General features: G+C 52.3%; 1 protein-coding gene and 1 pseudogene across 3 annotated transcripts; both read left to right on the forward strand.

Moving 5' to 3' along the window:
• Window positions 1-3030: 3030 nt before the first annotated feature.
• LOC147006066 (small ribosomal subunit protein eS25 pseudogene) lies at window positions 3031-4694 on the forward strand (annotated as a pseudogene).
• Window positions 4695-8531: 3837 nt separating this feature from the next.
• On the forward strand, window positions 8532-24488 carry Slc4a3 (solute carrier family 4 member 3). Of its 3 annotated transcripts, XM_085838541.1 has the most exons (23): window positions 8532-8661; window positions 8810-8952; window positions 9264-9429; window positions 9967-10244; window positions 10342-10457; window positions 10910-11106; window positions 12540-12688; window positions 12791-12971; window positions 13253-13388; window positions 13644-13827; window positions 14161-14260; window positions 14653-14837; window positions 15286-15511; window positions 15654-15872; window positions 16186-16334; window positions 16514-16708; window positions 16917-17135; window positions 17405-17494; window positions 17936-18102; window positions 18792-19045; window positions 19330-19499; window positions 19687-19860; window positions 20838-24488. In XM_085838541.1, exons 2-23 carry the CDS (start codon window positions 8902-8904, stop codon window positions 20913-20915), a joined length of 3684 nt encoding a protein of 1227 aa, XP_085694667.1. In that variant the 5' UTR covers window positions 8532-8661; window positions 8810-8901; the 3' UTR covers window positions 20916-24488. The 3 variants fall into 3 exon arrangements, with proteins under 3 accessions (XP_085694667.1, XP_029335140.1, XP_029335141.1); XM_029479280.2 differs by lacking the exons at window positions 8532-8661; window positions 8810-8952 and having other exon boundaries at window positions 9308-9563; XM_029479281.2 differs by lacking the exons at window positions 8532-8661; window positions 8810-8952; window positions 9264-9429; ... (1 more) ...; window positions 10342-10457; window positions 10910-11106 and adding an exon at window positions 11696-12093.
• Window positions 24489-25796: the final 1308 nt, after the last annotated feature.

Raw genomic sequence — 25796 nt, forward strand, 5'->3', positions numbered from 1 at the left:
CTCGCCAGAGGCCTGGTAACTCCTGGAAAGCAGTGGAGAGAAAATTCTGAAACCACCATACCAGTGCACTGCATTTCCCATAAAAGGAGTGGGGAAGGGGTTATGATTTATTATCTGCTTTTGTATGTGTTTAGATCCTAAAGGGATGACAGGAAATGGTGGGAGATAAAAGTTGAGGGGAGGCAGAAGAGGATAGTATGACATTGAAGGTTTCACTCTTGGGTTTTTTTCAAGACAAGTTTTCCCTGGCTGGCCTTAAACTCAGAAATTTGTCAGCCTCTGCCTCCCAAGTGCTGGATTAAAAGTGTGAGCCCAACTTGAGGATTTGACTGTTTAAAAGGGAAATTTAAGTGCTCCAAATTCTCATAGACCCAAAAGTTACACTTAAATTTTCTGAGGCCTTATGGGGTTAAATGATTCTAGGACTGGCTGAGGGGAGCTGGCCTGCTAAAGCACTGGTCTCCTGACAGGAGGTGGTCCTGAGGATGAGTCTCTCTTGATGGAGGGATGAGTAGCATCCTTCCTTCTCTGTTAAGATTCTACAGTGAAGTCTGGGAGGTAGTAGCGGCACAAGCCTTTAATCCCAGCACTTGGGAGGATGAGGCAGGAGAAGCTCTGAGTCTGAGGCCAGCCAGGTTTATAAAGCAAGTTCCAGGCTAGATAGGGCAGTTATAGAGAGAAGGTCTATCTCAAAATCCCCCCAAAGATTGTCTGTCTATCTATCTATCTATCTATCTATCTATCTATCTATCTATCTATCTATCTATCTATCTATCTATCTCTATCTGGGGAGGGGAGATGGGGGGGGAGGAAGGGAGGAAGAGAGAGAGGTTGATTCTGCAGCAGCTTTGGCAAGATTGCCCTGGTGGCTTCCCAGCAGTTGGAATTCAGTCACATGGTCACATGTGCCAGTATGCCGTATTTTGCATCCACCCACAAGGGTCAGTGTGGTGCAGTTGTAACACGGGAAGGACACGGGATTTAGGACTGTGTCTTAGTTGTATGATTCACCGCTTAGCTGTGAGCTAATAACGTCCCCTTGTTTGCTCATCTGCAGTGTGGAATTGAGACTATAATCAATAACTTACCTGCTTCCCAGAGGTGTTGAGTGTCCGTGGAAGTATTCTGCAAACCTCAATGCATTGAATAAATGCTGGCTACAGAACCCGCCTGTTAGTACTACATGTGTCTTTGTCACCCAGGAGCCTCGGACTGTTCTTTGTAACTGGAAGAGTGGCTGCCTGCTTCTTATTGCCTATGTGTTTATGGGTGAATATTTCCCCAGTGTGCTTTGGAGGAAACTCACACACCTCTGGAAAGAGCATGAGTCAGGACACATTTCTGTCTTGGCCCATCCCTTTTGTCATTTGATCATTTGGGACTTGGTGACTTCTCTGGCCTCCACCGAAAACATTCTTTAGTTTATTAGTTACTATAATTACCTGTGCACTTGCTCCATAGAGACTCACTAAGCTCTCTGGGAGGTGCCTGGCTCTGTGCGAGGAGGGATGCAGGAAGAATCACAATAGGATTCTCTTTCAGGGTCTGGTTATATAACTCTGGTCGGTCGTGAACTTGAGATCCTCCTGTCTGGCCCTTCTGAGTACTGGGATTATGGATTAAAACCAACATGAAGTGCACAGTGGCAGTGTGTAAGGACATACTTTGTGCTTTGTCTGTGCACTCAGCCTTCCTGTGATGTTATCACGACTGTCCTGGGGAAAATCTACATCTTACAGGTGTGGCGAGTGAGGCTTAGGTTACTAAGGTGCTCTCACCCTTGGACCCTCTGTCTACAAGATCTGAGCTGTCTTCCTTAAACCATATTGCCTCCTAAGCCTTATGGAAGGCCCATCCTTTCAGGATCCATCCAGTCCTTTCACAGTTCTCTGGTGGCACCAACGTCTGGGATTACCATATCCTGTCAACAGAACACCATCGAGATCGTTCGACTGTTTAAGCTAACCATTCTTTCCCATTACAGGGTCCTTTCCAGGGGCTTGAGTGTTGCCCTTTCCCCTACCTCTCCAACCCACCCTTAATCGTGAATCTGAATCTTTCCTATCCTTCGGGCCATTGTTTAATTGTCATCTCCTTACAGAGGACGGCCCTAGTCCTGTCACCTGAATCTCCCGTTACTGGGCTTTTCCTTCCTGGTACTTGTTATGGATGCTTCATAACAAAAAGTAGGTGTTTGCTTGTAGATGGTAACCAAATGTATATACAATACTTAGCATGGAATATAGAGAGCATGCGTGAGTCTTACTATATGAGGTTGGGTGCTATGAAGTAGTGCTTTATATTGGCAAAACAGCTGAGCTTTAATTTCAAGCTCCCATCCTATGGGTTTGGCAGGGCTCCCTGACCTGACTCTTTTCCCTTCATGCCTTGGGGGAACCTCCTGTTTCAGTTGCTGGAGAGGGCAAAGGTCTGCTCTTCCACCTTTCCCACTAGCTTCTGGTCAAGATCTCTTTCTCTTGCTAACCCACCTCTTTTTCTTTCTTTTGAAAACACCCTTGGCTATGGTTCTGGGGAAGCAAAAGGGCAGAAAGGCTGGTAGGTTATCTCTGCCTTCTCTTCAATCTGTTTCGCCTAAATAAAACTCAGGCAGGTGGTTATTTCAGGGATGACAGAGGAGCATGAGGGGGGTTGGTTCGTCTCTCAGAATGCCATCCCAGCACAAACATGTCAGGAAGGCTGGTCTGGAAGGTGACCCTCAGGGATGCTAGCAGTGTCCAGACATTGGATTTGTGTCAAAGTCAAGGCCAGGCACATGTGGGTTATGAGATAAACCACTGCAGAGTAACAAGAATAGTAAATAAGAGTGACAGTTATTGAACACTTGTTCCGTGCCAAGCATTGAAATGGTTTTAAATTACAACACCTCAAACTCCAGAGCCTGGGCCCTAATTCAATGCCACCTTACCTGTAAGAGCCTGATCATAAACCCACTCAGTAGAAACTGGCCCTGAGTGCTTTGCTCCAGGAAGCAGGGAAATAATTCTGATAAGACGTGACAATCTGGGCTCCATGAAACCATACGCGCACTGTGTGAGTTTAAGATTACCAGTGCAGGGCTAGGGAGATGGCTCAGCACTAAGAGCACTGACCACTCTTCCAGAGGTTGTGAGTTCAATTCCCAGCAACCACACGGTGGCTCACAACCATCTGTAATGGGATCTAATGCCCTCTTCTGGTGTGTCTAAAGAGAGTGACAGTGTAGTCACATAAAATAAATAGATAAATCTTAAAAAAAAATAAGATTACCAATGCAAAGATTGGTTTATGGGGGCTGGGTTACAATTCAGAAGTAGAGTGCTATCTTAACATGTATGAAGCCCTGGGTTCAAGCCCAAGCGGTTCGGGGTAGGGGTGATAGGATGGGTAGGTAGGGAGTTGGGGTTGGGGGTATGGGAGCAAAGGGTGGTGGTGTCACTTTACTCCCTGGGGGGGAGGTCAAGGCTGTCCTGGGTCTCCTTGCCTTTGAGGGTTTGCATGGTTGGTCAATTTATTGTGGCCCTTGACATACTGCTCTTGTATGTTAACACATGCTAACATGCTTATTTCATATGTGTGCGCACTGTCCTTTCACGTTTCTCTGAGGACTCCGAAGACTTACATCTCTCAGGTTCTGAGCAGCATTGGATCGACCCAAAGTCTCCTGAGCACCACTATGTGCCAAGTCTCTCTGTTCTATGTGCTACACATAGGCAAGTTCACCTTTTTCCTCTCAACAACCCCCTTGTCACTGCTGGAGAAACCAAGGTGCTAGGCACGGTAATAAATAACTTGCTCAAGCAGTTATTGAGTGACCAAGCTGGGGTACAACCTCAGGTCACTTGGCCCCCAGAGATCTCGGGCTTAGCTTCTCGCCTCTGTAGCCTCTAATAGCAGAGATAGCCTTGAAGAATAAAACTGAGAAATGAGTGATATATCTCAGTTTTGCACATGGCTTGGAAGGTTTAGCAGTTGCATAAGGCCATTGAGACATGATAGAGAGTGTTAGCAAGCTGTGATATTTAGGGGTAAATGTCAGACATGATACCAGAACTCTGGGGCTCCCTTGGCTATGTTGTCTATGGGCTTTCAATCTTGAGCAAGTCACTTCATGAGCCTTACTTTTCTTACCAGTCAAGTAGAGAGTTGCTGGGAAGGGACCATGAGAATATCACAGTGCCTTGTAAAATGAAAAGTACCACTTACATTCCAGGTAAAAATGTTATCACATTGTCATCATTAAGAGTAAGGGATGTGCCTTTTGTCTGGTGAGGCTGTAGTGGTTTTGGACACTCTCTGAGTTCATCATACTACCCAAGGACAGGTGACAAGAAGAAAGATCCTGGAATGATCTGGCCGAAGAGGTCAAAGACCCAATAAACAAATCTCAGGGAAAAGCCAAAAGCAGCACAAAGACAAAGCTCGTGACAAGCTCAACGTCCTTGCCCTTTTTAACAAAGCTATGTATGACAAACTGTAAGGAAGTCCCCAGCTATAAGCTTATTTCTTCAGCTGTGGCCTCTGAGAGACTCAATATCCATGGTTCCGTGGCCAGGGCAACCTTTCAGGAACTACTTAGTAAAGGATGTGTCAAGCACTGAGTCCAAGTAATCTACAGCAGAAACAGAAAGGGTGGAGATGTCCCAGCTTCTGGTGAAGATGCACAAACAGATTCAACCAACTCTACTTTAAAGTAAAACTCTGCTTTTTTAAAAAAAAGATTTATTTATTTTATGTATATGAGCACACTGTAGCTGTCTTCAGACACACCAGAAGAGGGTGTCAGATATCATTACAGATGGTTGTGAGCCACCATGTGGTTGCTGGGATTTGAACTCAGGACCTTTGGAAGAACAGTCAGTGCTCTTAACTGTTTGAGCCATCTCTCCAGCCCCAAAACTCTGTTTTAAGAAGAGTGAAGAATGTGGGTTTGTGTATGGAGGACTGAAGATAAGAGCACTTGTTGCTCTTATAGGCAACCTGAGTTTAGTTCCCAGAACCCACAGACTCATAGCCATCCATTACTTAGAGGTAGTATCCTCTGAGCATATCACTCACTTCTGAATTCAGAACTTGTACTAGAGACTTGACTATTGAAACTCAGGTCAGTGTCTTAACCTAGCTGCAAGGGAGTCAGGACATATGCGTTTTTCTAGCTTCTACCTTGGCGAGAGAGGACTTCCATGAAGAGGTGTCACAGATTTAGGTTGCCATAGATGACAGATATGTTTTATACTGGACTAGCTTCTAACATGTTTGACCCCAAGACCAAGCCATTCTTGGGAATGGCTCTAAGAGAAATGTATTCTGTTGGCTCCTGGCTCAATTGTGAGGAACTGTGAAAATTGTACTTGTATCTCTAGCCAACTCTGGATGCCAAAATGGATCTTGCTTCCTGGACAGAGGACATGGGTTGTGGTGGCATTACATGTACCAAGAAGTCACTCTGGAGTATCAACATGCAGGTGAGAAGTCCAAATCAGACTACATTATGAGGGAGAGTGAGTGGGGTAGCTCTTGTTTTGAACCTGTCTGTCACTGGTTTTGTCTGTCTTTGCTGTCACCATTTCTGTCAGCATTTAAGCATACATAGGCTTCGGAAGTGGTGGCCAACAAACACCAAAGTGGGCCATCCATGATGCATGCATGGGCCATCCTTGTCACAGTAGTAAAGTCCCTATCAGAACTCCCAATGGGTGACTGGCAGGTACAGGTATGCTGGAGGCAGAATGCCGAGAGAGCTGCAGGCGTAATGAAGGAATACATCGAATAGAATGAGCTAGCAGGAAGCAAGTGGTAGGTGAGTCAACACCACCTGCCCACCCTGCCCCAGAATGAGAGAGGAACATGGCCTTCTAAAAACCCTCCCAGAGGGACGATTTACCTCATTATTCCAGAGACATGGATGATAAAAGGGAGATGCTTGTGGAGTCGAGGCTGAAGTTCCTGACTCCAGGTGGGATGAGGGCCTCCAAGGGACCAGTTTGGTGTTCCCTCCTAAGTGAGAGGAGAATCCACGTGCAACATCCATTCTGGATTGGGATCTCTAAGGGACAAGTTGTGTGTTATGTAACCCAGCACCCTAGGGCTCCCAGGTTGACAAAAACTTCTCAAGCTGTCTTGAGATAAAACTCCCTGATGGTTTTCCAGGCTGTGGGGGAGGGTCCAGCACTAAGATGTAGAGAACAGAAGGAAGGCGAAAGGGATCCTCCTATGGTATTCCCAACAAGGGATGGCTCCATTAAGACTTAAGGCCAGGGCTGGAGAAATGGCTCAGTGGTTAAGAGCACTAACTGCTCTTCCAGAGGTCATGTTCAATTCCCAGCAACCACATGGTGGCTCACAACCATCTGTAATGAGATCTGATGCCCTCTTCTGGTGTGTCTGAAGGCAGTTACAGTGTTACTTATAATTAACAAACAAACAAACAAACAAACAAATCTTTAAAAAAATCTTAAGGCCAAGTTAGCTGGCACAGGGTGAAGGACGGGGCAACAGGTTACTTCACTGGGGCTGCTGCAATGAAGGATAACAGAGAGAACAGCATCACAGTGTCTGAAGTCAAGTGTCTGCAGACCCCAGTTCTCTCTGAAGATGCACAGGAAGGACCTGTTCCAGGCCTCTCAGTTTTTTGGAGTTTCCTTGGCTTGTGGTGGCATGCCGCCAATCTTCACACAGTGTTCTTTCCGTGTGTGTCTGTGTCCAAATCTCCCCTTTTTATAGACACACCATATTGGATAACAAAGGAGCGCACCCCACTCCAGGATGCCCTTAACAACTACAATGGTTTTATTTTCAAATAAGGGCTCATTCTGAGGTCATGGACGTTGAGAATTTGCATGTGAGTTTCAGGGGACACAATTCAACACCAGCCCATGGGCCTCATGGGCTTGACTTTAGGAAGGCAACTCACATGTCCTGTTTCTGCATAGCTGACACCCAGCGCTGACATCTTTGTAAACACGGATGACTGTGAGAAGTCTGGAGTAAATGGCTGGGGCTCAGACAGCCATCATCTGCAATCCACCAAGGATGCCCAAACTTGTGGATAACCTTCTTCCTAGGTGTAACCTCTATGGGGGAACATGCCTTCCTGCATCCCCATGTTCTCAGCCAAAGGAATAATACTTCCCTAGGATGGTTAGTGTAAATTGTCAACGTGATGACATCTAGAATCACCTCACAGGTGGGCCATGCCTGTCTGGGATTCTCTGGATTGATATGGATAAACTGGCTTTTTTGTTTGTTCCGTTGATAGGGTTTTGTTGTTGTTTTTTGAGACAGGGTTTTAATATGTAGCCCTGGCTGTCCTGGAACTCGCTCTGTGGGCCGGGCTGGCCTCGAATTTAGAAATCCTCTTGCCTCTGCCTCCCAAGTGCTGGGATTAAAGGCATGCGCCCCCACTGCCGGGCTCTCAGCCTTTTAAGTGATGGAATTAAAGCCGGGTACCTCCATGCTCCGCTCTCAGAAGATCCATCTTAGTTGCGGCAGGATCATTTCTCTGGCCAGGGGATTCTGAACTGTTTAAGCTGATTGTAGATGGGATGTGACCAGCTGCTTCAAGCAATCCCCAGGGCTCTGTGTGTAGGCTCTTCCCTTGGGTGGGGCTGAGATCGCACAGGGCAGGGGTCAGAGCAGTTTGTACTTTAGTACAGGCTTCTCTCCCCTCCTTTCCACCCCACCTTCTGCTGACCCCCACTTCTTCTCCCTTTGTTTGTTCTAAGGTGTAGGGGCCTGGCTTAAACGGACTGTCATTCAGGACTTTTATGGGCATGGATTATTCTAAGGTGTAGGGGCCTGGCTTAAACGGACTGTCATTCAGGGCTTTTATGGGCATGGGTTATTCTAGATGCCCAGTTTCAGAGACTCAGAGAACACAGTGGGGGTCCAGGTGCCCTTTGCGAACATCTCTCTGACCTTGGAAAGTGAGCTAGGTCCTCCACGGTTGGAGGAGCGGGGGCGGGATTCGGGCGGAGGAACAGTGAAAGCTTAGCCACAGGATTTTAGAGTGGTTGGCCCAATTGGAATGCCCCTGTTTCAGCTGCCTCTGGCTACTGATGGGTAGATAATGTGCCAAGGTCAAATGGTGGGTGGCGCCCTGTGCCAGAAGCCAGCCTTTGAAGGACATCAGTTGAGCTGAGGCTGGAGGTGTTGAGGGCAATGGCTTTCAGGGGTCTGTGATCTCGTGTCCAAGCTGGAGAGGCTTGTATGTGCGAAGAGGGTCTCCTCCAGGGCTCCTGAGGGAAAGGGAGGGGTGGCTAAAAGCAAGGTGGAGGAGTGTGTTTGAGGGATTGTGGGAATTTAGGGCCGTGCACCCGCCCCTCCTCCCCCCCGCAATGCGTGGGGCGCCTGGAGAGGGGTCTTGCGGGCAGGTGGGATCCTGCGGGGACCCGAGCGCGGGGCCCACGCTAGCCTGGTCGGGGTAAGTCAGGGATCGTCCACTCCCATTGTGCGGCCGGGCGGCGGCGGGCTGGCACAGCGGAGTGCTAGGAGGTGGAGCCGTGGACTGCGGGGCTCCGGCGCCTGCGTCCGCCTGGCCGGGCTCTGCGCGGCGAGAGGCCGGACGGGAACCCGGCAGCCGCGCCCCGGAGCTTGCGGGGAGGGACATGGGGCGCGGCGGCTCTCCCAAGCCCCGCAGGTTCCGGAGCCCGGAGATACTTAAAGGCAAGGCGTGGGCGCCGGGCCGGGTAGGGACAGCGGAATAACATGGACCGGGTTGGGCCTCGGAAGGGAGAGCGGGCTGGGCACCGGGATGGAGCATCCCGGAGGGGGCCCACGAGCGCGATTCCTGACCCCGCCCTCCTTCCCCAAGGCTCCCCAAGAGGTCTCTGCAGCGCCCCCTTCTTCTCACCCAGGGTTTGGGTCCCATAGTGATTGAGAGACTCCTAAGTCTTCAGCCCTGCCATGGCTAATGGGGTGATCCCGCCGCCCGGGGGCGCCTCCCCCCTACCCCAGGTGACTGATGCGTGGGGGTGGGGTGGGGGAGGAGGAGCAGGATGGGTGGGGTGTCCTCTGGATGACCCTGGGACCACCAGATCCAGATGTAGAGCTGTGTTGGTGGTGTAGAGGAATAGGGGGTCTTCGGTATTTCATGCACTTGTGGCTGGTGCTCCCACAACCTGGGGGGAAGCCCTCAGAGGGTGTTTTGGGGATGTTGATGCAGGCAAGGGTGAAGGTGTTGGGAAGGCCCTTGAAGTATGGAGTTGGGGGTGGGTGGGGAGTGTTCATGAATTAGGTGTTCTTAGGAGAGGCTATCTGGCCTGCAGGTCCGGGTGCCCTTGGAGGAGCCCCCTCTGGGTCCAGATGTAGAAGAGGAAGATGATGATTTGGGCAAGACCTTGGCTGTGAGCAGGTTTGGGGACCTCATCAGCAAGACCCCGGCCTGGGACCCTGAGAAGCCTAGCCGCAGCTACAGCGAGCGGGACTTTGAGTGTGGGTAGCCTGGGGACCCCTAGTGCTCCAGCCTTCACCACCATCACCTTCATCGCCACCATTACTGCGCTCACCTCCGGCTTGATCACTCAGTGTCATCCTGTGCTGGACGCTGTGCTGGGCCACCATGCCATGTTAAGTCATCCTGCCTCTCATACCATCACTTTGTTCACCTGTCAGGGGAGATGTAGGGGAGATGGGCCTGAGGTCTCTCTCAGTGACCTTCATCGTGCACTGGGTCCCACTCACCCTCTGCCCCACTGTGTTTCCTGATGTGTCTTCCCTCAGCTTCTCTCTTTCTTCGGTACCACATCTCCCGACTCCCCTTTGCGACTTTCTCTCTATGTCACTCTTGTCCCCACTCCACCTGGCCTCACCAATGACAGGAGCAGGGATGCATAGTTGGGAGGGGTGTCCTGGCTCTAGAAGAAAGACTGGGGGTGCCTTTGTTTTAGCGCTAGAATAAGGTGTGAACTCCTTGTGGGGGGAAGCCCCACTCTGCTTCAGGGGTCTCAACCTACTCTCCTGCACCTCCAGTTCACCGGCACACATCCCACCACACCCATCACCCGCTCTCAGCCCGCCTGCCTCCACCCCACAAGCTTCGGCGACCGCCCCCCACCTCTGCTCGGCACACCAGGAGGAAGAGGAAGAAAGAGAAAACCTCTGCTCCCCCATCAGAAGGGACACCCCCTATCCAGGAGGAGGGGGGAGCTGGAGCAGAAGAGGAGGAGGAGGAAGAAGAGGAAGAAGAGGGAGAGTCTGAGGCAGAGCCTGTGGAGCCTCCACCCCCGGGTCCCCCACAGAAAGCAAAGGTAGGGTCTCCTCCTCACTGACAGAGGGCTGGCTGGTCAAGACCTGACGTGACCGAGGTGGCTCCTGAGTGATGAGTCTGTCCATGTATGTCCACAGTTCTCCATTGGAAGTGATGAAGATGACAGCCCAGGTCTTCCTGTCAAGGCTCCCTGTGCCAAGGCCCTGCCTTCTGTGGGCCTGCAATCTGACCAGAGCCCCCAGCGCTCTGGCAGGTACTAGTCCCAGCTCCCTGGACCCAGCCCTCACTGAGCAGAACCCACTGCAATCCAGAGCAGGTGGCCCAAGTCCCTGACACTTGCCTGATTCCTAACCCTGAGTAGTGAGTGTCTGTAGGTATGACCCGGAAAGCCGAGAGAGTGAGGAGAGTCTCATCCGACTCCATGGTTTACAAGTGGGAGGAGGGAGCAAGAGGGGAGAAGAGAGTGTAGAGCCAAGAGGCCAAGAGTCCTCTAGGCCTGAGGTGTTGGTGAAGAGAGAGGGGTACAGGTAGACAAGCTGAGCCAGCGAGTGGGAAGGAATGAGCATGCTGGGAAAGGAGGCCTCTGTATTCACTCTTGTTCTCGAGGCTGTGTGTGTGTGTGGGGGGGGGAAGTATAAGAGTTCATTAGTTCAGCAGCTCCTTGCCTCTCTCCATTAAACCTAAAGCCTCATGTTACTTCCTCAGCTCCCCTAGTCCCCGGGCCCGGGCTTCCCGAATCTCCACAGAGAAGAGCCGGCCCTGGAGTCCATCAGCCAGCTATGACCTGCGGGAGCGATTGTGTCCAGGCAGTGCCCTGGGCAACCCTGGGCCAGAGCAGCGGGTGCCCACTGACGAGGCGGAGGCTCAAATGCTGGGTTCTGCCGATCTGGACGACATGAAGAGTGAGTGAGACCCCGTGGCGGGACCTTGAAGAGGGTGTCCCCACCTAGTCCTTTCCACAGTAGCCCTGTGGCAGAGAGAGCTTCATCTGACTAAGCCACCGCTCTTCCAGAGCTGTTTTCCTTAGTGTCACTCGGGAGTGCTCTCTGAGTCACCTATTGCATAAATCGACCCTCTTGGAGGAGGGCTCTCCTGAGATCTCCTTCCTTTGTAAACTCCATGTTAACCCACCTGCCTGGAGGCTGAGGGCTGAACTGCCACTGCCTGGCCTCACCTCTTCCCAAGCCAGGCCTGCAGCTGCCCTCACTCCTTCCTACCACCCTTGCCCTGGCCTGGCTGTGATCTCGGCACATTCCTTCCATCTTATCAGTGCCTGGCTTTGGTGCCACCTGTCATCACCCACGGGGCTCTGTGCCCAGGCAAGGGGCATCGCTGGTCTTCTGCCCTCCTCCTCCTCCTAAGATTCACAGGGTGTGGGCGGGGGCAGAGGTGGGGGGAGTTAGGGCTTTGAGCTCAATACGTCATGGAAAGTTGCCAGGGCCTGAGGACAGGGACAGGAACAATCCGATGGTAGCGGCAGTGGGGGGTTCATCAGGAGGGTGTATTTACAGATCTAGGGTGGGGGCTGATAACGGCAGGATCAGACTTGGGGGACGAGGAGAGTTGGGAGCAGGAAACCTTACCACGTCCAGCTCTGTGTGGGCAAAGGCAGCTCCGGCAGGGGCTCCCAATTCTTGGGACAGCCAGGGCTGAGGCCTTGGCCACCAGGGGAATGACAAGCCCGTTGGACAAGGTCATGGAGCCCAATGGGACTCTGAGTCCTAAGCCTGGGGACACTGAAGACCAATGCTCTGGGAGGAATCCAAGCCCCAGCGCTGGTGACTTAGTGGCCTCAGAGGATTTGGAAATGTTTGTACTGGACTTTGAAGACTATGGCCTATGGGAGCCCATGAGGGGCCACCCGAGCCCCCTGGCAGGGGTAGCTGCTTGTGAGTAACTAGGCAGCTAGCCTCTCTCCAGCTGTTCGTCTGGGCAGGTGGGAAGATGACCAAGCGGCCCTTCATAAGCTTGTTTGATAGGCACTAGTGGGGCTGGGATTCGGGTGCTGTGGATATGAAAGTGTTGGGAACTAGGTGTCTAGGGACAAGAATTGGACCCATGGCCCCACAGGTTGTGGCAAGGACTTCAGGGTATGGATAGGACTGAAGGCTTAAGTGGGATCTGCCTTTTGTTGTGACTTGGCTAGTGCTACAATGTTGCTCTGTACTGTGCCTTTCCTCTTCTGAGACTCTGTTTCCACATCTGTGAAATGGCCACCTGGAGAATGTGTGTGGGATTACAGCCAGGTGGACCTAGTGGGTACAAAAGGGGCCTGGAGCATGTGGGCCATGACCTAGAGATGGATCCTTAGGGCCCACGTCTACCTTGCCCACAGGTCATCGGCTGGAGGATAACCCCGGGGTGCGGCGACACTTGGTGAAGAAACCATCCCGGATACAGGGTGGGAGAGGCAGCCCCAGTGGCCTGGCGCCCATCTTGCGCAGGAAAAAGAAGAAGAAGAAGCTGGATCGGAGGCCTCATGAGGTATTTAGCCCGAGGGTGTCTGCTTTGGGGATCCAGTGTTTCTCCTTTGTGCCGGTCCCAACTCTGACAGCCTCCGAGCCCTCACCTTGATACCTATTGCAGGTGTTCGTGGAGCTGAATGAGCTGATGTTGGACCGGAGCCAGGAGCCACACTGGCGGGAGACAGCACGCTGGATCAAGTTCGAGGAGGATGTGGAGGAGGAGACGGAGCGCTGGGGGAAGCCTCATGTTGCTTCGCTCTCCTTCCGTAGCCTGCTGGAACTTAGGAGGACCATTGCCCAGGGTAGGGCTCCTTGGGCTGGCAATTTCTCCCTGCTGTAGCGCCATCTATGTTGGGCTGCCCAGTGAGTCGAGACCACTCTGGGAATTCCGAGGGGCAGGGCTATGCATTGCACCTGCACTCTTAGGCCGTGACTCACTCCCATTGCTTGGCCCCCATTGTCGTATGCATCCCCAGATGCCTGTAAGACATGTATCTGCTGTTAGTGCATTGGCCCTCAGCTCAGTTTGCACTGGGGTGGTCTCCCCTCTGGCTGGGCGGCTCCTTCCCTCACTGTGTCCTAGGAGCGGCTCTCCTGGACCTGGAACAGACCACCCTGCCGGGTATCGCTCACCTTGTGGTGGAGACCATGATTGTATCTGACCAGATCCGGCCTGAGGACAGGGCTAGTGTTCTGAGGACTCTACTCCTGAAACACAGGTGTGAGGGGCTGAGGACGAGGGCTCTGTCTGCTTCAGCTGTCCTAGGGTCATTGTCTCTTCTCAGGGGGTCTCAGACTGAGCTTGCATTACTCAATGTGATGGGAGCTTATTCCCCTTCCGTCTTCTTACAGCCTTAACCAATAAAAAGCTGTCACCTTAAGAAGGGCTGCAGGCTGTTGTCCCTCACTTCTCACCTCCTTGTGATCCCAGTCTAACATTGTACCTCGCCAATGTACCTTGCCCCTTTCTTTAGCCATCCCAACGATGACAAGGACAGTGGCTTTTTCCCTCGAAATCCGTCAAGCTCCAGTGTGAACTCAGTCTTGGGGAATCACCACCCAACTCCTAGTCATGGCCCTGATGGTGCGGTCCCCACCATGGCTGATGACCAAGGAGAGCCAGCCCCGTTGTGGCCACATGACCCTGATGCTAAGGAGGTTAGTGTACCTTGCCCGGCCTGAGCCTGGGAACTTAGAAGATGCCCAGTTTAGTTGAGATCCGGAAGGCTGGATGCCTGGCACCGCGATGAGCATGCTGTGTGTCTGTGGGTGGTGCACCAGAGGGCTCCCTGTGCTGATGATACAGGGTTTTGGTGTGGTGATGTGACTGACCCATTGGAGCCATTCCGCTGATAAGGCTGAGATGGGGTAGGGCATTGAGGAGAGGGCAGGGTCCTCCTAAGAGAGGAAGCAGGGCTGGGACGAGGGCTGGGAGGGCCTGCCGTGGTGTCTAGGCTGGGTCCCAGCCCTATTCCAGTTCTGCGTCCTCAGAAGCCCCTCCACATGCCTGGGGGAGACGGTCACCGAGGGAAAAGCCTGAAACTGCTGGAGAAGATCCCGGAGGACGCCGAGGCCACTGTCGTGCTTGTGGGTGAGGAGGGCCGGGTGCTGGAGGCAGGGCGTGCTGAATGTCCTCTGTTATGGTCTGTGCCCCTGGGCCTCTAGAGGAAGCTACTGAGTCCTATCTTCTCCAATCCCAGTTTCCTGCCATATTGGACTATGGGTAGTTTAATATATAGCACCACTGTAAGAATTAGGGGGGAATGCAATCCTTATGAGACACCCTTACTTTCCACCTCTTGGTGACTGCTATGTGGATATAAACACATAAGCGAACAGGGTACTTGAGATCCGAGGTTTCTTTCGCAGTATCCAACAGCCCCACTGTACAGAAGAACCCAGGTCTCCCTCCCAGAGCCTGCTTTGACTGTCTCCCTGTCCATCGACTGTCCCCCTGTCCATCACGGGTTTTGTCTTCCTCAGGCTGCGTGCCTTTCTTGGAGCAGCCGGCGGCAGCTTTTGTGCGGCTCAGCGAGGCTGTTCTCTTGGAGTCTGTGCTGGAGGTCCCCGTGCCTGTTCGCTTCCTCTTTGTGATGCTGGGGCCCAGCCATACCAGCACTGACTATCACGAATTAGGGCGCTCCATTGCCACACTCATGTCTGACAAGGTTGGTCCTGTAATCTGGGATGGCTTCTTTAGGCCTGTCTCCTGGCTCCTGCTTGTTCCCTAGCTGTCTATCTCTGGAGTGGAGTTGGCAAGCTGTTAGCTCAGGGTAGAAAACGGAAACCTAGGCTGTGCACGGAAAAGGTGGTAACACAGTAGTAGAGTCCCAGACACAATGTCTTGGATGTAGTAGGAAATGTGGACTGTCCCCCTGTCCTGTGCTGATGGTGCTGACCATGGCTGGCCTTAGACAGAACGGTCTCCTCGCTTGGGTGATGTTTGGGATGCAGGCCCTGCCTAGTCAGAGATGTTCTGAAATCCTTTCCTAGACTAGCCTGGTGCATATGGCTATCTGTCTTCTCCACCCTATCTCTGTGACCCAATATGATCTCTCTGAAGTCTCCTTCCTGGGCTCTCTCGGCCCATCCTTGAGAGCCATCCCCTCTTCCCAGCTCTTTCACGAGGCTGCCTATCAGGCAGATGACCGGCAGGACCTTTTGGGTGCCATCAGCGAGTTTTTGGATGGCAGCATTGTGATTCCCCCGTCGGAGGTGGAGGGCCGAGACCTACTACGTTCGGTGGCTGCCTTCCAGCGAGAGCTGCTGAGGAAGCGGCGGGAGCGGGAACAGACCAAGGTGGAGATGACCACCCGGGGGGGCTATGCTGCCCCTGGCAAAGGTCAGACCCCAGCCCACTCCTGCCTCTCCGAGTCCTGTACGCTTTTACCATCACTGCCCCTAGTGCTGTGTGGAACGCAGCCAGGGCCTTCAGACAGGATGGAGTGGCCTGAGTTTCATCAGAATCTTTCCCGTTTCCCCAGAGCTGTCTTTGGAGATGGGGGGCTCCGAGGCAACCTCTGAAGATGATCCCCTGCAGCGGACAGGCTCAGTGTTTGGGGGGCTAGTGCGGGATGTGAAGCGCCGTTACCCCCACTACCCCAGTGACCTGCGGGATGCTCTGCACTCCCAGTGTGTGGCTGCTGTGCTCTTTATCTATTTCGCGGCCCTCAGTCCTGCTATCACCTTTGGGGGGCTTTTAGGTGAGGCTCTCAGGGTCACTGTCGGGGGTTCGGATGGCACCCATAGGGGTCTCTGGCTCATATCACTTAGAGGGTCGATGGATAGCGGGGGATAGGAAAGCTGCAACTCCCTTAGGGAGCTACAGGGCCCGAGGACTCCAATGATCCATTTGGGGTGGGGTGGGGTTTAAAATGAGGGTGTAAAGGCAGGATCCCTGTAGGCCTTGTCTGTTGTTCTGGGAGCTGCTCCGCACTTGCTGGAGAGCCAGATGAGGAAGGGGCAGAACAGGAAAAGCCAGGCTATGGCTCTCTTACCAACCCCTTTCCACCCCAGGAGAGAAAACAGAGGGGCTGATGGGCGTGTCAGAGCTGATTGTGTCCACAGCTGTGCTTGGGGTCCTTTTCTCTCTGCTCGGGGCCCAGCCGCTGCTTGTGGTAGGCTTCTCTGGGCCTCTGCTGGTCTTTGAAGAAGCTTTCTTCAAGGTAAAGCCTGTCACTGCCCCTCCTTCCTGCCCTTTGTCAGCCCCTTATCTGAGTGTCCAGGAGCTGGGTCTCTGTAGCCTCCCTTCTTATCCTTGGAGTCTACTCCTGTTCATCCCACAGGTACCAATCTCAGGGCAGACGGTCCACCTGTAGGTAACCAACCTCCTTACTATCTCTAGTTCTGCCGAGCTCAGGACCTGGAGTACCTCACCGGTCGAGTGTGGGTGGGCCTCTGGCTGGTGGTCTTTGTCCTGGCCCTGGTGGCTGCAGAGGGCAGCTTCCTTGTCCGCTACATCTCACCATTCACCCAGGAGATCTTTGCTTTCCTCATTTCGCTAATTTTCATCTATGAGACGTTTCACAAGCTCTACAAGGTGTGGTGGTATCCAAGATGGTGGGTAGGGATAGGGTGGAGATAGTACCTGACCTAAGGAGGCCTGGGGCTTGCTGAGAGCAAGACATGGGGAGAGGGGCTCTGTGTGTGTGTGTGTGTTGGGAGGTGGAGGTTAAGGGACGTCAGGGATCAGGGCTGGGTTTGTCATCTGCCTGCGGAGAGTGAGGCATCCTCTTTCCTACACATAGGTGTTCACAGAGCATCCTCTGCTGCCATTCTACCCACCGGATGAGGCCCTGGAGACTGGCTTGGAACTGAATAGTAGTGCCCTGCCCCCCACAGAGGGACCACCAGGCCCGAGGAACCAACCCAACACAGCTCTGCTATCCCTCATTCTCATGCTGGGAACGTTCCTCATTGCCTTCTTCCTGCGCAAGTTCAGGAACAGCCGCTTCCTGGGGGGCAAGGTACTCCATTCCCCTTGACTCCTGTTGTCCCTGATAGGCTTAGGTCCCGAGAGAGTCTTCCTCCCTTCTTGGCCAATGCAATGGCCCAACAATCCCCCAACCCCGACAAAACAAGAGTGTCTCTCAGCTGCGGCTGGCACTCAGGGGCTGGCACCTTGAGGGACACACCTTAGAGTATTTCTGGCCTTAGCTTGGTCCCAGAAAGGGTTGTGGGAGGGGGTGTCTCCTGTCCCTTAGCCCCTTGCTTCTAACCTGGCTGTCCTCGGCAGGCTCGGCGCATCATCGGGGATTTTGGCATTCCCATCTCCATCCTGGTGATGGTCCTTGTGGATTACTCTATCACAGACACCTACACACAGGTGAGTTTGCCCCATCTGCTGTGGCCACTTAAATTCCACTAGCCCCAGGATCTGGAGCGGGTAGCAGCCCAGTTCTCTTAGTCAAGTGGCAAGATGTTGGGCCACATCAGAGACTGCTGTGAGGTTTGACCCAGGAGCTACCCAGGTCATCTAACTGTGTATGATCCCAAGTGGCAGGAATTTGGAATAAATGTGAGCTGGTGTAGAGTGCCAGGTCGCTACAACAGCAGGTCTCCTGACAACTTTGGAGCTGGGGGGGGGGGGGGGATGGTATCCCATTGCTATGTTCTCTGCCGGCTCCTGGAATAGTGACTTTGGAGAATGAAAGTGAGTTTCAGCAGCTCCGAGAGTTCTGGGAACTCTGGTAGGAACAGCTGCAATGTAAACCTCATCTGTGGGCAGCCTCTGGCTCTGACCCATGTCTTCCTTCCTGCCATGCAGAAGCTGACGGTGCCTACAGGGCTTTCAGTGACTTCCCCTCATAAGCGCACATGGTTCATCCCACCCTTGGGCAGTGCCCGCCCCTTCCCACCATGGATGATGGTGGCTGCTGCTGTCCCCGCGCTCTTGGTCCTCATCCTCATATTCATGGAGACACAGATCACTGCGTGAGAGGGCTGGAGAGGGAGGGGAGATGGACGGATGACTTGGCTTCAGGGTTAAGGCACGGGTACCTTATCTGTCTAGTGATGCCTTGTGGTAGGCTGTGAGGAGTTTGTTGGGATCTGGCATGAGTGAGGGATGGGGAGGAGGAGGAGAAAGAGGAGGAGAGGAGGGGGAGGAAGAGGAGAAAGAGGAGGAGAAGAGGGGGAGGAGGAGGAGAAAGAGGAGGAGAGGAGGGGGAGGAGGAGGAGGATGGGGAGCTAGAGCAACAGGCTGGAACAGGTGTGGGCATGTGGGCCCAGGTATGGTTCTCCTATGGGGGAGGGTTTGACCTGGTGCTTCTTGCTATCACCCCTGGCAGGGTGGCACTTGGAAGTTCTCAGAATTCTGTCAGGGTGTTCTGTCACCCAGCGATGCTCACACATTTCTCATTTTGGTTAAACCAAAATAACACGGTCTGATCTGGCATCTGGCTTTTGTGGTGCTTTAAATGTTCGCAGCATGAGAATTTGGCTCAGGTTTACTGGAGTGTGAGAACTTTAATTTGGGAATGTGAAAGAGGAAGCTGGCAGGTCCGGGGAGAACTGTCGTCTTCAGGGCTCCCCTCCCCACAAGCCTTGGGTGAACGGTGTGTGTGCGAGCGAGCGTGGCAGGTCCGCCTGCTAGCTAGCTCCTTTTCCTTCAATCTGCACAGGCTCATTGTCAGCCAGAAGGCACGGAGGCTACTCAAGGGCTCCGGCTTCCATCTTGACCTGCTTTTGATTGGCTCTTTGGGCGGCCTCTGTGGCTTGTTCGGCTTGCCCTGGCTCACAGCTGCCACTGTGCGCTCTGTCACTCATGTCAACGCGTTGACGGTAATGCGGACTGCCATTGCGCCCGGTGACAAGCCCCAGATCCAGGAGGTGCGGGAGCAGCGGGTCACCGGGGTGCTCATTGCCAGCCTCGTGGGTGAGCACTGGAGTCTCCCCATAGATTTGCTTTCTTGGGCCCAGTGGCTTGAGCTTCTCATCCTGGGCTTGACCCTCCTGAATCTGCAGGTGCAGTATGCTTAGCCCACCCGCCAGGTCTCCAGCCAGTCTCCTCACACTGGGAACTCTTCCCTGCTTCCCCTTTGTCCCGATCCACCTCTGTCAAGAAGGCCCAGATTGGTCAGATAAACAAATCCCTTACCAGGCCCTTTGTCTGGGCAGGGCAGGGGCCAGGGGTAGGCAGATCTGTGTTACCTCCCCTAGGCCTGTCTATCGTCATGGGAGCTGTGTTGCGCCGGATCCCATTGGCTGTACTTTTCGGGATTTTCCTGTACATGGGCGTCACATCACTGTCTGGTATCCAATTGTCCCAACGTCTGCTGCTCATTTTCATGCCAGCAAAGCATCATCCTGAGCAGCCCTACGTGACCAAGGTCAGGCCCAGATGCATGGAGTTGGGGACATGGTTGAGTTGATGGGACTGGGTCTGGAGGGACTCCTTGGCTAGGGATGAGCAGAAGGAAGAAGATAAAGATAACTGGGACCCAGAGAGCCATGTTCCCTGAGGTGTGGGTGGAGCCTGAATGGCCATGGTGTAATGAGACTAAGCCTGTACCCCAGGTGAAGACATGGCGGATGCACCTGTTCACCTGCATCCAGCTGGGCTGCATTGCACTTCTCTGGGTGGTCAAGTCAACGGCGGCCTCGCTGGCCTTTCCTTTCCTGCTCTTGCTCACGGTGCCTCTGAGGCGTTGCCTTTTGCCCCGGCTCTTCCAGGACAGGGAGCTGCAGGCGGTAAGGGCTGATGGCTTGGGGTGGCTGGGGGTTAGGAGGATTAAGGCGGTTGGGCACTGATTTAGATACCTGGCTTCCTGCTGGTTTGTGTGAACTGGGGAAAGTTACTGCATGCTCGGAAGTGCTGTTTTCACTGGTATAGTGGGCTTGTTGTGTCTACCGAAGAACTGGTGGGAGAGTTAACTACGAATCGAGGTAAAGCTGCTGATATGAGGCTTTAAGAAGAACAAGACAGGCCTGCTGTGGACAGTGTGCTTAAGCAAAGTACCTGGCTGCAGGCTGCGTATGGATGGGATTGCACAGACATCAGTCTTGGGCCCTGTTTCTGTCAGCTATAGCAAAGGACATCTTTTTGCTCTTCTTACATTTTTTCATGTTTCCTTCCTTCCTCTCTCTCTCTCTCTTCCTCCTCCTCCTCTTCCTTCTTCAGCATTTTTGCTTGTTTTTGTTTTCCAAGACAGATTTTTTTCTGTGTAGCCCTGGCTGACCTGGAACTCGGTCTGTAGACCAGGCTGGCTTCAAGCTCACAGAGCTCCACCTGCCTTTGCCTTCAGCTGGGATCAAAGGCGTGCACTACCACACCTGGCTTTTTAAAATGTATTTTATGTGTATGGGCTGAGGTTCTCTCTCTGCCACGTGGGTCCTGGGGATTGAAGCTGGGTCATCAAGCTTAGTGGCAAGCACCTTTATCTGCTGAGTCACCTCACAGTCCGATTTTTGCAATTCTTTCACGCTCAGATATGGGGCACAGAGGCGCCAGGATCCCAGGATCCTAGGCATACGCATCCTGTGTCACTGTTGGTATTGTACAAGTCCATTTGGGCATTCTGGGTGATTGGGAAATGAAGGTTTGAGGCAGGGAAGTACTTCAAGCTGGGGTCCTGGAGAGAGAATAGGTGTTGAGAAGAGGATGCGAGGAACAGGAGAAACGTTTGTCTGTCCCCCTGCCTTTCCCAACCCCGTGCTCTCTTCTGCAGCTGGACTCTGAAGATGCCGAGCCGAACTTTGACGAGGACGGTCAGGACGAGTACAATGAGCTGCACATGCCTGTGTGACCCGCAGGATGGTGCCCCTCCGAGACCCCACCTTGGCGACTCACAGACCCTAGGAACCCAGCACCAGGGCCAGGCATTCCTCAGACCCAGGGATGTGCCTGGAGTCACTGCCTATGCCAGGCCAGTGGCCCCTTGACTTTCACAGCCCAGGCGGCACCGGCTTTGAAGTCATTACAACACACTCCGTGTCTTGTGTCTGCCTCATTTTCTTGGTGCCGCCTGTGGCTTCTCAGGCCACATTTACCTACCTGAAGTGTTACCAGGGCCATCCAAACTGGAAGAGATTTGAAGCAGAGGACAGAGAGGGCTTGAGGGGGAGAGGTAGATTCAAGACTACTGAAAATCCAAGCTGGGTCTTGCTGTTCCCTTCTTTAGCTCCCTTCAGTATAGCGGAAGAACAGGAGGTTCAAGGTCTACTGAGGGTCACATGCCCATTAATCTAGCCCTGGATTAGAAAGGAGGGGACAAGGAGGCGCTGCTTCCCTTTAGCCACCAGGGAAATCAGGGTGACTTCAGTCCTGTGGGGCTACAAAGCTGCACGGGAAATGCATCTGGGAAGCAGAGGTAGCGGCTCAGCCCCTTAGACGCCAGGATGGCGCGGGGTTGGGGGCCCGCTGGACCATTTTAGATCCTTCTGGCTTAAGCGGGAAGCGGTTCTAGGATTCCTGAAGCCACTCCTTGTGCAACAGTCTGTTTTGCCAGAAATAACCTGGGAGGCCTTGAGGGGGGTGGAAACAGGACCCGTTGCGTCACAGTTGCTAGGTAACCAGCTGCCTGGAGCCTGCCGGCCTTGTGTAGCCCTCTGGCGGTGGTTTTTGCGCACTGTAGGCTCTGTCGGCAGAGCAAGGGGAAGGCTGCCACCTGGCGGGTCCGATTTAATCCCAGGGTTCATTTAAGCGGGTTCCAAAGGATTCTGGGAGGTTCATGGCGGTCTGCGGCTCCAAGCATCCAGGGTTAATGACGCCTTGGCATCACATAATCCTTTCCTTCTGGAGCTGGTTCTGCATTCCTATCTTTATCCGATTTGACCTCTCCTTTTCTGTCATGGTTCAGGCCTACAGCTGGTGCCTGGGGCAGGCAGGGGACACAGAGATGTTTGCTGTTTTCCTAAGGCAGAGCAGAACAGAGACAACAGTAACCGGGCTATCATCATGTTTTAAGCATTTCATCCCAGCTGCCCACCCATCCTTGCTCTCTGATGCTTCATGCCTTTGACTGGCTCATTTAGCCTATTTGAACACAAAAGTCTTGGTAGATGGACCATGCCAAGGTTGAATGTAAAAAATACTCTGCCAGGGATCAAAACAAAAGTCAGATGTAAAGCCTAGATCACAGGCAGGCGTGGAGCAGGTCTCCCACACACAGAGGGCCCGACCTTATCAACGTTAGGCTTGGCCGACAGGCTTCTGGGAGAACCTGGAACCCTTTCTGGGTATTGGCTGCTGGCTGGCTCTTCTGTTGTGGGGATTCCTTTACAACTCCATGAAGGAGCCTGCTTTTCCCAGGAGCCCTCTCCTGCAAGTGAGAAGAAGAGGATCCACGTGGAGATCTTAGTCGGGGTTAGTAGCAGGTGATGTCCAGTGAAGTGAGGAGACCCTCTGGCCTCAAAACAAAAGGTGAGAACAATATGAAATTTGAGTCGGGTAGCCATGACAACCAATATGAAACGGATAACGTGAGGATACTGGAGCTGCAGGGGATGGGCTGAAGTTTAGGAGGAGCCTCGCAGAAGATGCAATTCTGGGGTGGGGCCCTGGGCAGGGCTTTCTCCACAGCCCTAAAAGTCGCCCGGAAGGGTGCTGCTAGGGAGCGGAGTGGAGACTAGGATGATTCTGTAAGAGACAGGATGTCGAGACCATGACATACATCCAGGCTTGGGCCTGGGTGACTAGACTGAACGTCATTAGAGGACATTTGGAATTTATCCCACAGTCCCATGTTTCAACTGACCATTCCTTGACTGGGCCTTTGGCCATATCCTCTCAAGAGCCTGGGACCTTTGAGGACATTAAAAAAAAAAAAAGCATAGCGGAACATCAGTAGAGAGGTGTTCTGTTCCTATGGCATGGCTTGAGGGGGGATGGGGTGGGTATTATAAGGCAGGTGTTCTGGAGTATGCCCCCCCCCACCTCAAAAAAAAAAAAAAAAACAACCCAGCTGCCATGATCAGATGAGTTGTACTTGCTTGCAAGAGACCAACAGGAGAGGCCTGTGGGCCATTGACCTTTCCTCAGAACAGGGTTTGGGCAAGGTCATTAGAGACTGTAACCTCTTCTCAAAGCCATCTGTGTGCAGTTCTGCCTTGATTGCACTTAGTGTGTTCAGGGGGCACAACCTCAAGGTCTTGGGAGATGCTAGGTCTCTAGCAGGGAGAGTATGTCTGCTGGGAAAGGCTAACTAACAGAAGGGTGCTTTGTTTATTTGCCTATGTATGGGAAAGCCATCCTCCATGCTGGGTTCCTTGCCAGCATGTACCCTGTGACCAATAAACTCAGGCGGGTTCCCCAGAGTGAACTTTGTAGGATCCTACTTCAGTTTGTTGTTGGGACCTTGTAAGGTGGGGGTAGACTTTGTTTATGTCTCCTTAAGGAAGGGATTCTTCCAACAGAAGTTGAGGAAGGAGGTAAAGGTCATGGTCTACTAAACACCCAGCCCAGCATCCTTGGAAAAGGCTTAGGGAGTAGGCATGTGTGAAGTGTTGGGGTCAGGGTTGGGGGTAACAATCTATACTCTTTTGTAACTTTCAGAGTCAGATTATGGGCAAGAGTCACACCTTGGCCAAGTGCCCAGGGTTTTCATTATCCTTGGACAAGTTCAAGCCCATTTCCAGTCTAGAGTTCTAACACGTTTTCTTTGTACAAAGAAGGTGGCTGTCCCTTCCCTCCTGCTGAGGATTCAGCTCACATAGACAGCTGAGGATCCTGTGACAGCCTCTGACTGTCGGAGCAGTGGACCATCTGCTCATATTGCCCTACACACCTCCTTTAGGGCACAGAAGCTGGCAATAATGTGTACCATTTGGCAGGCCAGGTGACATCTCTTCTTGTATCATATCAGGTGACTCAAATGATCACCATGGCTGTTGACACTTGGCACTCTCAAAGGGAATTCTAAGCAGCAACGGGGAGACAAAGCTAAACTCAAGGGCACCTGTACTAAACACAGCCTGCTGCTCAGCTCTCAATGAAGCCATTGCTGATAACCAGCAAAAACAGGTTCTGGCAGTGCCCACCAGTGGCCTGAATCCAAGGTGGCAAATTAGAAAATGCAGAGTGAGGAATTTGGTTTCCAGATAAATTATTCAATCATTTGAATTTGATCCATTGCACGTCTCATCCATTGTGGGGGGAAAAAAAGCACAGGCTCCAATATTCATAGGATTTATGTTCTGTGAGGAAGACTGACTGAGTGGGCTGCTGGGATTATTTTCAATTTTCTAGGAACTGTTTCTTAATATCGAACGATGCTTTATCAAGTGCTAACTAAGCAGACAGTCACTGGGATGGTCTCTGGGTGGCAGATGAATCACAGTGTTTGTAGGTGATGGGAAAGTGTTGCCCAGAGCTCGTCCATATCAAGGGTCCCAGGAGAGAAGTGGAGGGGGGGTAATAGCTTGGGGGCAAGGAACAGTGGAGCACAGAGCTGCTGCAAAGAGAGAAGGGGGAAGGGGTTTCTGAAGAGGCTTGCCTCTGAACCAGGCTTGCTTTTAGAGTGGCTTGGTGTCTCCTCGAATGCCACCAGACCCACCCTATACCCATTGCTTGTGCTTTCTGTGAGATAGGCAGAGACTAAGCCTAAATCGTGGAGGGAGGGATGCACAAATGTCAGAGTAGGAAGGACCACATGGTTCTAAACTCTTGTCTCCTTTGGGATCCAGCATTGCCACATGTGACACCAATAGACCTTTCAAAGAATTCTCATATTTGTTTCTATTAAAGCTGCCATTTCACTGTGATAGAAATAATGCCCCAGAGCCCAAAGAGGCAGTGCAGGTTTTCTTCTGAGTCAGTTTGTAGAATTTTAATCTAGTCACATGGCTGCTCTGGCTGGAACACAGACATGCCCTTAGGTCACATCATTAATCCCAAACAGTGCAGCTAAGGTTAGTTTCTATAAGGAATCAGCCATGTTTGAAGGCGCTGTCTAATTGAGGGGCAGACAAAGTGTTGAATCAGAGAAAGATTTGACAGAATGAGTCAGAGATAGCATACACCCAACTCTCACAGGAACAGTACAGGAAAGAGGAGCTATTTAAGAGCAGTGCAGGGAGAGAAAGGAGTGAGTTGAAAGTCAGTCAGTCAGTCAGTTTGGTTCTTTCAGTTGAGAGTAAGCGCAGAGCAGTGGAGTTGAGTTCATTCACGAGTTCAGTGCAGGTCAGCAGAGGCAGTTGAAGCCAGACAATAAGAAGGAGCCAGATTAGAACAGATTGCTAGAGTTAGTTTGAGGCCAAGCAGAACAATTCAGTCAGAAGCTTCGAGAAGCCAGGTTGAATCAGTCAGCTTGGAGAGGAGTTTGTGAAACGATGAGCACAGTAGGCCTCCGAGATGGCCATTAGAGCAGGAGAATAAAAGCTGTAACAGTTGGAGAAAGAGATGTTGATGGTGCTGTCCTGCATGCCGGCTTGACAAGCTGACATTGGCAGGGATAGAGAGAAAGTAGCACCATGTTTTCTAGGAGCTGCAAGAGATGAGAAAGGAAGAGCAGGAAGTCAGCCTGCTCTTCATGGATTCTGGATCTGTCTGTGATTCCTACTCTACTAGTAGCTCCTCAAAATACCAGAACTCAGATCATGTTCTCCATTATAGCTTCGGCAGGCAAGTCATAGGTGGGGTGTTAGTAGGTACTTTTCCCAAAGCCAGGATGACTAGAGGTAGTGTTAGG

Source organism: Mus caroli, unplaced genomic scaffold (assembly GCF_978045245.1).
Source record: "Mus caroli unplaced genomic scaffold, Mus_caroli_1 scaffold_1, whole genome shotgun sequence".
Taxonomy (NCBI): domain Eukaryota; kingdom Metazoa; phylum Chordata; class Mammalia; order Rodentia; family Muridae; genus Mus; species Mus caroli.

Coding starts and splice junctions, on each gene's coding strand:
- Slc4a3 (XM_085838541.1), top strand. CDS start 8,902: ATGGCTAATGGGGTGATCCCGCCGCCCGGGGGCGCCTCCCCCCTACCC. Junction 15,873..16,185: donor CACCTTTGGGGGGCTTTTAG/GTGAGGCTCTCA, acceptor TTTCCACCCCAG/GAGAGAAAACAGAGGGGCTG. Junction 16,335..16,513: donor TTGAAGAAGCTTTCTTCAAG/GTAAAGCCTGTC, acceptor TACTATCTCTAG/TTCTGCCGAGCTCAGGACCT.